This window comes from Phyllobates terribilis, unplaced genomic scaffold, assembly GCF_046119375.1.
Source record: "Phyllobates terribilis strain yellow unplaced genomic scaffold, ASM4611937v1 Scaffold_5__5_contigs__length_657084704, whole genome shotgun sequence".
Lineage (NCBI taxonomy): Eukaryota > Metazoa > Chordata > Amphibia > Anura > Dendrobatidae > Phyllobates > Phyllobates terribilis.
This window is the reverse complement of record NW_027362765.1, coordinates 324,603,989-324,618,582: the sequence shown is the minus strand read 5'-3', so window position 1 is coordinate 324,618,582 and position 14,594 is coordinate 324,603,989. Positions and strand designations below refer to the sequence as shown.

At 46.0% G+C, this 14,594-nt stretch overlaps 1 protein-coding gene across 1 annotated transcript in view; it reads left to right on the top strand.

The window, feature by feature from the left end:
• The window catches only part of LOC141271146 (bone marrow proteoglycan-like), a 62,463-nt gene extending 48,270 nt beyond the window's left edge, over positions 1 to 14,193 (top strand). Inside the window, exons 2-6 of the mRNA XM_073681246.1 lie at positions 2,825 to 3,013; positions 4,078 to 4,304; positions 11,201 to 11,335; positions 12,317 to 12,422; positions 13,561 to 14,193. Coding sequence (XP_073537347.1) covers positions 2,959 to 3,013; positions 4,078 to 4,304; positions 11,201 to 11,335; positions 12,317 to 12,422; positions 13,561 to 13,619 — 582 coding nt within the window. The 5' untranslated portion in view covers positions 2,825 to 2,958 and the 3' untranslated portion in view covers positions 13,620 to 14,193. The remainder of the gene's footprint in view (positions 1 to 2,824; positions 3,014 to 4,077; positions 4,305 to 11,200; positions 11,336 to 12,316; positions 12,423 to 13,560) is intronic.
• The last annotated feature ends 401 nt before the right edge of the window (positions 14,194 to 14,594 follow it).

The window sequence follows — 14,594 nt, the reverse complement described above, 5'->3', positions numbered from 1 at the left end:
TGGGGGACATTACCCTAATACCATTGTCAGCAGCAGCCCCCCTCCCCCATAACAGGGCATCATGACCACATTTTTTACTTACATTTTTTTTCCTATTTTCCTCCTTTAAAACCTAGGTGCGTCTTATGGTCAGGTGCGTCTTATAGTCCGAAAAATACGGTATATAAATTAAATTGTAATCAATGGTGAAATATAGTAATATTTCTCCCACATAAAACAAAGCCTCATGCAGCTACAGTAGTTACAACCACTGAAATGCAAAGAGGCAAAAATGTAAAAAAAAATTATATATTTAAGGCCTTTTCTGGCCTGATTATTCAGGGATTAAAATAAAAATGTATTTTTAATTACAAGTACATATTTTTGGGCATAACAAGTAAAACTTAAAATAATATATTTACAGTATTTCATATTGTTGGATCTCTAAAGTTCAATACAATAAAGCTAAAATGTTGAAAAAAATACCAATGAAGTAGAAAAAATATATATCACTGGCCATGCAAGTGATAATGAATGCAAAGAAAATGACTCGAAATTAGTCACTCTCATCAATGATCCATCAAAGTATAATTTCAATACCAATATATTCCTGAAATTCCCGAATCCAGACATTTTTTTCCCACTGAGTATCCTATTTTGATCCATTTTCTCAGTTCAAACTCAGCCGTGCAAGTCTATGAGTCTTTGAAGATGTTAGAGCATATTACAGCTGGTGCCCCAACCAGCTAGACTTACCAAAAATGAACTGGAATCGCTTCTGACTCCCTGGGAGCTCAGAGTGTGGAGAGACAGATGGACTATTAGATGTGGCCCCAGAACTACAGAACTAGTCCTCATCAATACATGTGTTTGAGACACTGTTTATGTCCTCCAGAACATTCTGAAGGTTCCTCTGTGAGGGGCAAGATACAATCTAATCCTGAGGAGCAGGGCCCCCTCCCACCACACCCAGTGTCAAAATGGAGTTTCTCTGGCCCACCAAAATTAAAGAATCATAAAGTTTTGTTATTTCCATGGTACTGTACAAATATTTATTATCAATAAAAAACAATAGGTTAAACAGTTTCTAAATCAACCTATAAAAACAGGTCCTAGTGGAAGTGGTGGCCTGCAAAATCAGATGAAAATCAGGTTGTCATTTTCTAGACCAATGGAACCTATTATTGCATAAGAACCTGGAAATAAAGGGAGCCAATGCAATCCTGTTCACACCATGACAGCACTAATGGCGTTGACCAGAGTGCCCTCTTTAATTAAAATACTCCATCTGAATATCATCCTACTGGGACAGCATGTGTTCTATGTAATTGGTTGTCCACTACTTTTATATTGATGACCTATCCTTAGGTGTTACACCCCCACCAAACAACTGTTGCCAGTGCTGGTTTTATCAGTTATGAAGCTGCATAGCATCATAGTGGGCATGGCCAGGTACTGCACAACCGCCCCTATAGGGGTTGCACCTTCACTGATCTCATATTGATGACCTATCATGAAGATCAGTCATCAATATAATAGTGACGCGCCCCTGGGCCTGAGTCGCGCTGCGTTGCGCACGCGGGAGCCTACCCGGAGCCGGATCAGATGGGGGTAGTAGTCTCGTGGCGATGACCCGGTCCGTGCCCAGGGAGTCAGACTAAGTGGCAGTCTATTAGCAGTAGATGGTGGATGACTACGCCACCCGCTATGGGGCTGCCGCTGCAGGGCAGACCGCTGAGGCCGGTGGAAGGATGGTGCAGTGTGGATGGTATAACCCCCAACGGGAGGGGTATGGCCTCAGGGCAGCCGACGTGGATGATGGGGGTAGCAGGAACCACTCAGAGACGATGCGGTGTAGTTCAGGGTCTTTACTGGTGACAAAGATAGACCCTCCCGGAGTACTTGCTAGCAATCGGGGCCTGGTCAGTCCTTGAGCAGATGGGATCTCCCCTGGCCAGGCGGAGTTGTAGGCCTTCCCAACTAACTGTACTCTTCTGGCTACCTTGCTAGAGGCGGGTAAAAGTAGCCCACGTCCCTGAGTGTACCGTGTGGTGCTCACCCGTATGGCCGGTGACTCGGGGCCTTCTAATGGCTTCCGCTCCACGATGGCGGTGCTGGTCCCACGCGTGTGACCGTGCCTTCGGGTTTCTGGGCCAGAGGACCTGCAATCCCCTGCCGGTCGGTTTCTGCTGCTGGGTAGAGATTAGTCCCCACAGCCTCGGACTCCGGGTCCGGTAAGAAATCTTCTCAGTCAGGGCGAGCTCTGCAGCTGCCAGCCCCTGACTCCTTGTAACACTGCTCCCACAGAGCTCCTGATGTTCTGTTGCTATATTTGCTTCTTTTCTCTGTCTCTACTTCTTCTCTACTCACTAACCCTGCCTCAGCCCTAGGTTTATATAGGGGAAGTTCTTCCCCTCCCAGGACTGGGCAGGAGGTGTGGCATGCATAGGATCCCTGACCAAGAGACCTCCCACCTGCTCTCAGACGTAATATCTCTATCACTGTGGCAACCAGACCCCTGGGGTGTCATAATAGTATTGGAGCAACCCTTTTAATCTTGTTTGATTAGGCTTCACTTTTTATAATTTAGAGATAAGACTCTGGCCAGTTTCAGAAATTGCTAGCATATTCTGCAGATATGCCACAAACATCTCAGAGGACTACCCCCTTAAGTACATTATTTAGATACATCAGTTATAATGTTGTTTTAGAATAATTGGAAATTAATTTAACAAATTTTACTTCTAACAATCCAAATAAACCCAATGCTAAGAACCCTGAGTTTATATGGGCGTTTACAGTTAAAATGAAATCTAAACGATTACCTAATTTTATCTGATTTTAGCGCTAACAACCTCATGGAGTAATGTATCTTGGCTTTTAAGTTCCTAAATATCAGTTATAAAAGAGAAGACAACCTTAATTAGAGGAACAAGCTTGTAGAAGATCATCAGACTTGTGAGAAGACACCTAGAAAACATGTGGAAGCTCCTACTGCTGCTCTTGGTGGGGACCGTTTGTGCTCAAGAATCTGGTGAGTTAAAAGAAGTCTGTCACCAGGTTTTTACTAGCTAATTTAAGAGCAGCATAATATAGGAGGAGAGACCCTGATTCCCGCAATGTATCACTTTGTTTGCTGCTTGCTGCAGTTTAGATTAAAAACAGTTTTCTCTGCGGCAGATCTAGCAGTTCTCTAAATGGTGAGTTCTGAATAACCCCGCCCACATCACTGATTGGCAGCTTTCTGTGTACACTGTGCATAGACAAAAAGCTGCCAATCAGTGGTGGGGGCGGGCTATACTGAGCTCATGAATATGGAGGACTACATGGCTAATCTCCTAATGATAAACAGTGATTTTATCAAAACTATAGCAAGCAGTCGAGTAAGTGACACATGACTGTAATCAGGATGTCTTTCGCTACATTAAGCTGCTCTTAGATCAGGTAGTAAAAACCTGGTGACAGATTCCCTTTAATAGCACAAATCATTGATGCTTAATTCACGTTAAGATCTATTGTCTAGTCTTGTATTATAGTAATTATAGTTACTGCTGATATGCTAAATCTATTTGACTTAGACAACATAGAAGTCTGAGATTAACATTGTAAAAAATTGTTTTGGGGCCACTGATAGTTATTCAGGCTAAAAATGAAACATCCTTAAAATTCAATAAGACCTAGCTATTTATTAGACATTGAGTACCAAAATAACCAAGTCCTTCTCTTATTTTATCACTAGTTGTATTCAAATGATAATGCTGCCATGCTATTACCACTATTAGTACAATTTTAATTGTCTCTAATTTCTCTTTAATGATAGCAAAAGAGTCAGCTACACTGTTAGATTAATGTTAGACTCCTAAAATTAAATTGCCATTTTTTATTTTTTTTTGTTTTTCAAACTGTATTTGGCCATCAAAGACCAACGTGGTCCTGATAGACAACATCTAACAGAAGGGTGATAAGAGCCTTAGTCTGTGGTTTCCAGTGTGCCCAAGTCCTTGCTCTCCGGTTTCGTGAGCCCACCTCACCAGGGAGCCTAATGAGCCTAGTGAGCTTTATATATGTTTTTTTTTTTATTGTTGTTTTGGTTTCTAGGAGATCATGATCAGGAAAACAATCGGATGATTAAAGTTTCTGACAAATTTCATGAATCAATTGAAGAATACAATGATGAGAAAGGATCGTGGGGAGAAGATTTGTCTCTGGGTCAAGACAGTGACCACATTAAGCCAAATTTTACTGTAGAAAATGCTGCCTGTGCAGATAAAGGAAAATGTGTCTACCAGCTCTTCACAACTTCTAACTGCTACAACGATGCTGAAGTATGTTTAGATTCCTACAGTAATTAAATCGCCTTAATATTGTGTATTAATTATATACAACATGCAGCAGGAGATAGCAGAGAGCATAGAGAACGGGGGGCATGTGTTGAGTTTTTTCTTAGTGCGTCAAGTATGGTTGCCAGCGTAAAAAAAGGTGGTCACTGCCAAAACTGAGGCCAGACAAAGTGACTCCATCTGCCTCAATATAGTGATTTGTCTCTATTGAGAATTCTGTTTGAACCCCCTTTTTAAGGCTTCAGACAGAAGCCCCGATGGAACATCTAATGTGTGGCTCGAACGTACACATAGAGACACATGGCGAGATAGACAGTTTGAGTTTGATGCGTAATAGTCAAAAGTGGTACTGCATCATTCTGGCATCATTTTACTATTGAAGGGAAAGTATTGTCTATTAGTTTTCAATAATTTAAAGGGAATCTGTCACCAATGCTTTTGCTATCTAATCTAAGAGCAAAATGATGTAGGGGTAGAGACACCGATTCTAGAAATGTGTCACTTACTTTACTGCTTGCTGCAGTTTCAGTAAAATTAGTGTTTTATCAGCAGGAGATTATAACTAGAGGACTAGTTGTCTTATGCCATGTAGTCATCCTGCTCTATGTAACCTAAACCCCATCACCATCATGAGCTTTCTGCCCATGCAAAGTCTACACAAAAAGCTGCCAATCAGTGCTTGGTGTGAGCGAGGTTATACGGGGCTCGGCACTTTGACCACAGCTACATTTAGAGCAGAGAAAAACAGTTTTTTTTTATCAAATTGCCATTATGCAACCCATAAAGTGAAATATTGCTGGAATCAGAGTCTCCGACCCTATATCATGCTGCTCTCATGTTACATTGCAAAAACCTGGTGACAAATTCCCTTTAAATAAGATAGTGAAGCCTATTATTTTTTTCTAATCTTTACCAAACAGAAAGGCCCTGATGATCAACATGAGGTGGTGGGGTGAGTTAGTTCGGTGTGTTTGATGAGTGCTGTGCTCCTCCATGTGCCTCATAATATTTCTGGCATAAAGAACACCACAGCTCATCATGAATTACACGTGCTGTGGTGTCACGCCACCATCAAACCTCTATCACACCACAGCTATGCCCATTTTGGCAGAGTAGATAAAAAAGCCACGAGTTGCAACATTTTTGTGCAACAATTTGGCAACTTTTCAAAGCTTTTTAGTTTCTGGCCTAAAAGCTTTGACGAATCGGAGCTAGTGATCATCGAACATGTTCTGTTAACCCTTTCAGCGAGCATGTGTAGCACGCCGAGGGCTCGGCTGCTACAGGGGTATTGCACCTCTGCCAGAGGTGTGGTATTCCACTCCCAGGTAAGGATGGAGTATGGACCAGGGCTCAGTTAGCTGCATGCACCACACACACCCCATTTCCGAGGGACAGGTCAACGGTGCTCCCACTAGACAGAAGTGCAGGCACGACAGCATCTGTCCCTGGCTGGAGTGGGGCGGGGGGTGGAATACCCAGTGGTGTAGGAGCAGATAGGGGTGGGTCTCTGGGCATAGATAGGAGCCCATTGGTTGCTAGTCACCTGGGCTCACACATAGAGGGAGGTATATAAGGTGGGCACCATCTTAGAACAGGGTTCAGTCGAGTTCAGTTCAGTCAGGAGTGCAGCCAGAGAGGGCTGACAGGGAGCTGTGGCTCAGTCTGGGCCCAGCTCCAGAGGCAGGCCTGGAGTGGAGGCCAGAAACAGCAGAAAGAGAGAGGAGAAGGAACGGAAAGGAAAGTAAGAAAGGAACTGGAACAGAGGAGAAAGGAAGCAAGGAACACAGAGAAAGGCCCAGAGACGCGAGTAAAGAAGGAACCCCATATGCCCAGGAGATACAGGGTGAAGGGTTGGCAGAGCAGGGTACCGGAACCCAAATTGGTGGAGGCAACAGATTCCTCAGCCAAAGACCGGAGGTTGTGACCACATCTTGGTGCGACCCCCTACTACATCCACCAGGAAAGCATACCGCATAGGGTCAGGGAAACCGGCGATAGGTTTCGCCAACAGAAGGCCCGAGGGAGCAGGACAAAGGTGGGTCACTGGTGGGGACGGCCAGAGAAAGGAAAGGAAGGGAGCCCTGTGCCACGCTCTGGAATTGCCTGGGAGTTGGTCGAGCCCCTTGCCTGGTGAACGCAGCACGGCTCAGGCGGTCCTTCATGTGCACAAGTGACCTGGATGAAAACCGTGAGTAAAGCATTGGAAACTGCACCACAAGTCTCTGTGTTTCATCGCCGCACCAGCACCATCAGTACTGGGACGCTCACACCATCACTCCCATCATCCACACTAGCTGCCCTGAGGCAATACTTCTCCCGTGGGGAGTTATTCCATACTCGGCTGCGCAAACTACATCAGCCTCAGCGGTCTGCAGCTCAGCGGCGGTCCCCACTGACCGCAATCCACAGGTGGCTTAGTCTGACATTGTTATTACCTAAGACTGCCACTGGTTTGACCACCCTGGGCATGGACCGGGTTGCCGCCACACGGAGACTACAACCCCCAGCATCTTACAGAAGGCCTGGCTCTGGGTATCCCCTGCACAGCACAGGCCCAGGGGGCGCGTCAACTTTTGGCGTAGTCGGCAGGATCTTTACCAACCCGCCACAGGCTGGCATTGCGTGCCTGAAGAAGATTGTGCATGTACCTTGAAAAGAAGTCTCCCGCCATTTCCAGAAGTTTCCCGCCGTCCGGAGTCGTTTCCCGCCATCCGGAGCCGATTCCCGCCTTCAGACGCCATTTTGGACCATTTCCCGCCATCTTCATCCGTTTTTCCCGCCCTGGCAGAGCGGACGCCATTATGTGCGCACCAGAGGACAGCAGGAAGCCGCCTCCCATCGTGGGCCAGGTCCCAGAGTGGCACCAAAGGAGGGGCCCACCCCCAGCAACAATGAGTGCAGCAATGGAGATGTCCATCAACGTGGGGGGGCTGCCCCTAAAGGTGATTGTCAGCAGATGCCCCCAAGACCACCACCCATGGGGACGGATAGGAAAGAAAACTGTGGGGCCGGGCGCGGCCTGGATGAGTCTGGACTTGCTGCACCCGGAGATGGAGGGAGCAGCGAACCCCACCAGCATCCTGGCTCGCAGCCTGCTGCAAGCGGAGCCACCCTGCAGCCTGACAGAGTTGCTAGCCCAGCTGCCTAGAGACCCGGACTGCGCGCGCGCAGCGCTGGAAGACATGAACAGGAGGATGGTCCGGGCGCAGCAGGATGTGTTTGCCGGGTGGAGAGAGGAGTTGGCCCGGCAGCACGAAGACAGCCAGCAGAGGACCCCGCATGGACCAGGCAGTGCGCTTGCCGCTGGGCGTGGAGAAGAGAGGCCAGCAGCTGCAGAACACGCCGCGGAGGAGGCCGTCAAGACCAAGGCAGGTAACGGGGATGACACTACCCCACACCCTGAGACCACCAGCCTGCCCCCACCCTCCGTTGCGGGACCCGAGGCCCCGGGGACCGTACCTGAGACCACGCCTCCACCGCCGCCAGCTAGGCCTCACGCTGCAAGCGTCGCTGACACGCCCCGCCCCGCGCTGTGCCCTCTGAACTCGGGCTCCGTAATGCAGGAGACGTCACAGGCCGGGACGCAGGGCCTAGTGCACCCGGGCGCCGCTGCCTCACCAGCGCCCCCTACCTTGACTACGTCACTCCCGGGCACTCCAGTAGACGACCACCGGCCTGGTCGCAAGGCCTGATCTCCCCAGGCGCCTCCCAACCGCGTGCGCCCCCGGCCTCGAAACCACCACCCCTGGGCACGGACCTGTATGCTCAATTGGCAGGTCCGGAGGAGGAGCGGGCACAGCGTCGGAAGAGGGAGCAGCTGCAGGCCCGAAGCGCGGAGGAGAAGACGCGCACCCGCCGGAACCCCCATGCAGCACGCTGTCCTAAAACACCTGGGACCGTGGTGAAGTTCCACCTGAAGAAAGGGTGGGGGTTCATTTGGGACTCCGCCACCGCCACAGACATCCATGTTGACGGGAGGGATGTGGAGAGTCACCTGCCAGAGGGCCATCCGGAACGGGATCTGTTTCCAGGAGACTTGGTGTCCTACACCCGACACCGAGGCTTAAAGGGATGGCATGCCCTTCATGTCCAGAGGATAAGAGGAGGAGCGGTACCACTCGGACCCCGAGTACCAAGAGGGCCCGGACGGGTCTGAAGAGTACAAGGAAGGAGCATCAGGAGGACACCGTTACCAGTGAATGGTAAAGTGGAACTGTAAATAGTTACCCGTAAGGGTATAGAAACTGTTGCTGAGTGGAGTGTGGTCCCCGTTGGGACTAGTGTGGAACTGTTAAAGGGACTGTTACCTGTGTGCCCCTAATCCCTAACCAGGCTGAGGACTGTGAGCAGCCATTCCCCTATCCCCACTGGCCGAGGACTGAGAGCGGCCAATCCTTTGTAAATAGTTGCGCTTCTTAAAGCGCCCCCTACTGGTTTTATAAAAAGACTGTAACGTCTACCTCGGGACCGAGAGTCCCTCCAGTTTACAAGTTTACTGAAGTTTTTGCACTTAAAAAGAAGATCGAGCACCTGGTCACAAGTTGCACTGCGGCCAGGATTCAAGAATGAGTTTTGAGAATGTTTTCCTTGCGAGTGTTGTATAATGAAAAAGTTTTATATGCTGCTAGAGTAATAATGCAAATGTTTTATGTGATGATTTATATGATAAAAGAGTACCAGTAACGTTAAAAAGAGAAAAGTGTCTCCCATAAAGGGATGGGTTAATAGTTATTGTCTTATATGCGAATGCATTCTAAAATTTTTGTATGTTTAAATTGTTTTGCTCTTTTCCAGCCCGAGGACGTGCTGTGATTTACCAGGGGGGAATGTAGCACCCCGAGGGCTCGGCTGCTACAGGGGTATTGCACCTCGAACCAGAGGTGTGGTATTCCACTCCCGGGTAAGGATGGAGTGTGGACTAGGGCTCAGTAAGCTGCATGCACCACACACACCCCATTTCCGAGGGACAGGTCAACGGTGCTCCCACTAGACAGAAGTGCAGGCACGACAGCATCTGTCCCTGGCTGGAGTGGGGCGGGGGGTGGAATACCCAGTGGTGTAGGAGCAGATAGGGGTGGGTCTCTGGGCATAGATAGGAGCCCAGTGGTTGCTAGTCACCTGGGCTCACACATAGAGGGAGGTATATAAGGTGGGCACCATCTTAGAACAGGGTTCAGTCGAGTTCAGTTCAGTCAGGAGTGCAGCCAGAGAGGGCTGACAGGGAGCTGTGGCTCAGTCTGGGCCCAGCTCCAGAGGCAGGCCTGGAGTGGAGGCCAGAAACAGCAGAAAGAGAGAGGAGAAGGAACGGAAAGGAAAGTAAGAAAGGAACTGGAACAGAGGAGAAAGGAAGCAAGGAACACAGAGAAAGGCCCAGAGACGCGAGTAAAGAAGGAACCCCATATGCCCAGGAGATACAGGGTGAAGGGTTGGCAGAGCAGGGTACTGGAACCCAAATTGGTGGAGGCAACAGATTCCTCAGCCAAAGACCGGAGGTCATCACCACATCTTGGTGCGACCCCCCACTACATCCACCAGGAAAGCATACCGCATAGGGTCAGGGAAACCGGAGATAGGTTTCGCCAACAGAAGGCCCGAGGGAGCTGGACAAAGGTGGGTCACTGGTGGGGACGGCCAGAGAAAGGAAAGGAAGGGAGCCCTGTGCCACGCTCTGGAATTGCCTGGGAGTTGGTCGAGCCCCTTGCCTGGTGAACGCAGCACGGCTCAGGCGGTCCTTCATGTGCACAAGTGACCTGGATGAAAACCGTGAGTAAAGCATTGGAAACTGCACCACAAGTCTCTGTGTTTCATCGCCGCACCAGCACCATCAGTACTGGGACGCTCACACCATCACTCCCATCATCCACACTAGCTGCCCTGAGGCAATACTTCTCCCGTGGGGAGTTATTCCATACTCGGCTGCGCAAACTACATCAGCCTCAGCGGTCTGCAGCGCAGCGGTGGTCCCCACTGACCGCAATCCACGGGTGGCGTAGTCGGACATTGTTATTACCTAAGACTGCCACTGGTTTGACCACCCTGGGCACGGACCGGGTTGCCGCCACACGGAGACTACAACCCCCAGCATCTTACAGAAGGCCTGGCTCCGGGTATCCCCCGCACAGCACAGGCCCAGGGGACGCGTCACATGCTTGGGTGCTCACCAAGTATCTTTGGCGTGCTCGGGTGTTATGTTTGAGTCGCTGCGTGTGCATGATTTGCGACTGTTTGACAGTTTTAATACATGTGAGGGATGCCTAAGAAACAGGCATTCCTCACATGTATTAAAGCTGTCAAACAGTCGCAAATCATGCGCACAGGAGTGACTCAAACATAACACCCGAGCACGCCGAAGATACTCGGAAAACACCCGACCATGCTTGCTGAAAGGGTTAACAGAACATACTCGCTCATCACTAATCGGAGCCAAGTTATTAACCTGAAGCCTGCTTCACACTTCCATATTTCATGGTGTACAGATTGCAATGCCCAGAGAATCCACGGTTCTCTGGATGCAAGTCAGGAGACCCCTGTTCCGGTCCTGGTATTGTGGTCCATACATAAATTGGAAAATGCTCATGTGAGAAGCCTACCTGATATCAAGTAGAGCGGCAAGAGAGAAAAATTGAAGATTTTAGGATATTTTAGATATGGCAAACAAAAAAAAGTCAGAATTGAAAAAAATATGTTTCATACAAAAACTTGATCTAAGCAATATTTTATCATGTAACATTTCCTTCCAGGATCATCACAAATGCAGTACAAATCACTATATTCCACACAATACACACTTACATCAATTTTTAATATTATATAGCTATATCATTCATATAATAAAGATTAACATTTTCTATGTTTTTCTATCAATTTTTTTTTCGTAGAAAGTGTGCCGTAATTGGAGCGGACATTTGACCTCTATTCATAGCTTTAGAGAGAATAGTGTGGTGCAAGGCTACCTCATGAGATATATTAGGAATTCCAGCTATGTTTGGATTGGTATTTGGAAGCCAAATGCAGTAAGTACTACAACATTTTCTATATTTTGCCATCTTCCACTTAATATTATCATTTCTAAGGGGCTTTATAGAAAGAGTTGGTATAGGAGACCCTATGAAGGTTTGATAATGCTATCACGCCCCCCAACCACCCACCCATCTTAGGGCAGGGGGCCTGACAGTTGATATCCCTTTCCTCATTCCAATTGCTATTGAAGAGACTAAATAATTTTTGACCGGTCCAAATGAAAAATAAAGAGGCATGCAGTCCTGATAGTTATATACATACATACAGTACATGAACTATTTTAAAGGGAATCTGTCATTAAAAGCTACACTCCTAAATGCCACGTTCTTATTCATGGCTTAAATCTCAGCTAACCTATGTTGTTCAAGTTGGTGGGGTTTAAAGGAAATCTGTCACCAGGTTTTTGCCACCAACACTGAGATCAGTGTAGGGACAGAGAGCCTGATTCCAGCAATTTGTCATTTACTGAGCTGCTTGATGTAGTTTTTCAGAAAATAGCTGTTATATCAGCAGGAGATTATCACTAGGGGACTAGTAAACCTGCTGCCATATAGCCTTTCATATTCATGAGCTCTGTGCAACCCCATCCCCATCACTGATTGGCAGCTTTCTGCCTATGCACTGTGTACATAGAAAGCTGTCAATCAATGTTGGGGCGGGGTTATACACAGCTCAGCATTCAGAGCACTGGTAGATCTGCAGTAGATAAAACTGTGATTTTATCAAAATAGCATCAAGCAGCCCATTAAGTGAATCATCACAGGAATCCGGGTTTCTACCTCTACATCATGATGCTCTCAGAAAGGGTAGCAAAAACCTGGTGACATATTCTGTTTAACTTATCATAAAAGAAATCTGTGTCCTGGATGAAAAGAAACATGTGGCCCTTACTGGCCCAGGGCCCAGAGGATTCTGAGTGTGCCTCTCTGAAAGAATCAAGATTTTAAGGTTATAAAATATCAATTCACTTCTAGTGTCGTCCATACCAGAATATTGACGGAAGTAAATGGAATTATTCCAATTGGGAAAGTAGACAGCAGAGATCCAGTGGACATTGGTGTGTTGCCATGGATATCAGCAGTAAGTACAGTACAACGTCGCCAGGAAGACCTTTTTAACATCAATTATATATGCCAATGTGTTCACCCTTAAAAGACACCAATCACCAAAATTAAAAATACATTTTTATTTTTTATTTCATTTAGAAACTAAAAAAAAATAGTTAACTTAAAAGGCTTGTCCCGCGAACAAAATTAATTAAAAGATTGTGGAATAAAAATAAATTCCACAATTGGATGTGTGTAGATAAAATGTTCCTGTGCTGAGATAATCTTATAAATGTGCCTCTGCTGTGTACTGAGTAATGGCTGTGTCTGACCGTACAGGAACATGGTCTGATCATACCAAAGCTCCTGGGCAGGGGAGGAAACAAAAGAGTATACAGACAGGACAGCATAGGATCACAGCTGATTCTGCCATTTTATGCCTGTACTATGTAGGGATAGGAGCTCAGAGCACACATGATAGAGATAGATAAAGGCCTACTGAGATTGTGGTGCAATACTTCAGTGCTGATGTACCAGGTTGCAAGTGGGAATGATAGTCTGTGAAAAGACGTCCAAGTTTCATGTGATGTATAGGAAACTATTGTAGCGTCTCATCATCACCACTCAATGTGTGACAGTCAGTTAATACATTTGTGATATACAGCAGCAACAGCGCCTTGATATCTGCTTTTATTGTGTTCACAAATTGCCAGCAAAGTAGTACTAAACCACTCATTGCAGATTTTGTAACTAAATCCAAAGTCTGAACTCAAGGCTTGTTCCTGTTTGTAAATGAAAGTGTGATTCCTGGGTTTTAAGATCCACCATTTTTTTTTAAAGAGAAATCTTCCTAATCCTGAACCTTAAATACAAGGATATAGTGCACGCATTGTTTAAAATATTTTTTTGAGCCGCCTTCATTACAGCAGTAATCTAATTTTCTATGTTAATAATGTAAATGTTTTCAAATACTGTACATCTTCCTGATAGATTTGTATGGCGGTTTTTGGAAACACTGATCTTTATCTGCAAATAATGTGTCTCTGACAGTAAAAGCATAGCAACTGCAGTACACAACTTACGCAGGTCCAGGAACTATACACTAGAAAGAAACCTATTGTACCATCTAATTCTATCCTTTACTCCCCTCTAATTGTTTTATTATCTTTCAGACGGAATGTGGTACTCTTTCCATTGCCGCACTCGGCTGTCATTTGTCTGCACTTACTGAGAACACCTCAGCTCATCACCCTATATGCACCAGCTTTTAATGATTTTAACTGAAAATATGTGTAGAGAAATGGTTTGCCATACACATGTGTAGGATTAGTAGCAGAATATAAGGTTGTGTTCACACGTAGAGTAAATGCTGCATTTGTTCTGTTGCTTTTTATCTGCATGTGTTCTGACAGGGTCAGCACTAAAATATGCAATAACAATTTTCTTCTGTTGCATTTTTCTACTATTTTTCAGCATTTTCCCCTTTAGTTAATGCAATTTTCGTGCAGATTTGAAGTTTCGTTTTTTATCGTGTTTTATTTTTAAGTCCAGATAAACTTTGATTTTGCACTTAAAATGCAACTGTGCTTTTTACACGCAGCTTTTTAGATTCCCCATAGATGCCTAAAAGGAATCAAAAAAATGCCCAGTTCAGCAGCATCCTTAAATGCATCATGGACAGGAGTTTTCATGAATCCTGTGGACTGTTAAATGCAGCATTTATGATATGTGGCAACATAGTCATAGAGATAAACAGTCCTTTGTTTCACCAGTTTCTCCGTAAGCATGCACTGTCCATGATCCTGCTCTTTTGCTCTGCAGCTTTTAATAAAAGTATCATACATTTTCATGCAATTTTATGTCCTACGATTCTTTATTACTGTACAACATTCATGGCCAACATTACAGAATATTTTTTCATTTTGGGGTACCATAAGACAAGACTGGGAACCATCTACAGTGGGACTAAACTAAGGCCTCATTTATACGTCCATTTTTCATGACTAGGACATGTACCCATTATTATCTATGGGGATGTTCAGAAGTGCAGCATATGTCCTGGCAAAAACCACGGAGACAAGTCATGGACCAAAATTTTACATTTAAAAAGCTTTTGTTATTTCTATATGTGAAAATCACTGATGAATTACTGTTGGTAAAAACAGACAATGTCCAAACACTGATGAAAATGTATTTAATTTATGTA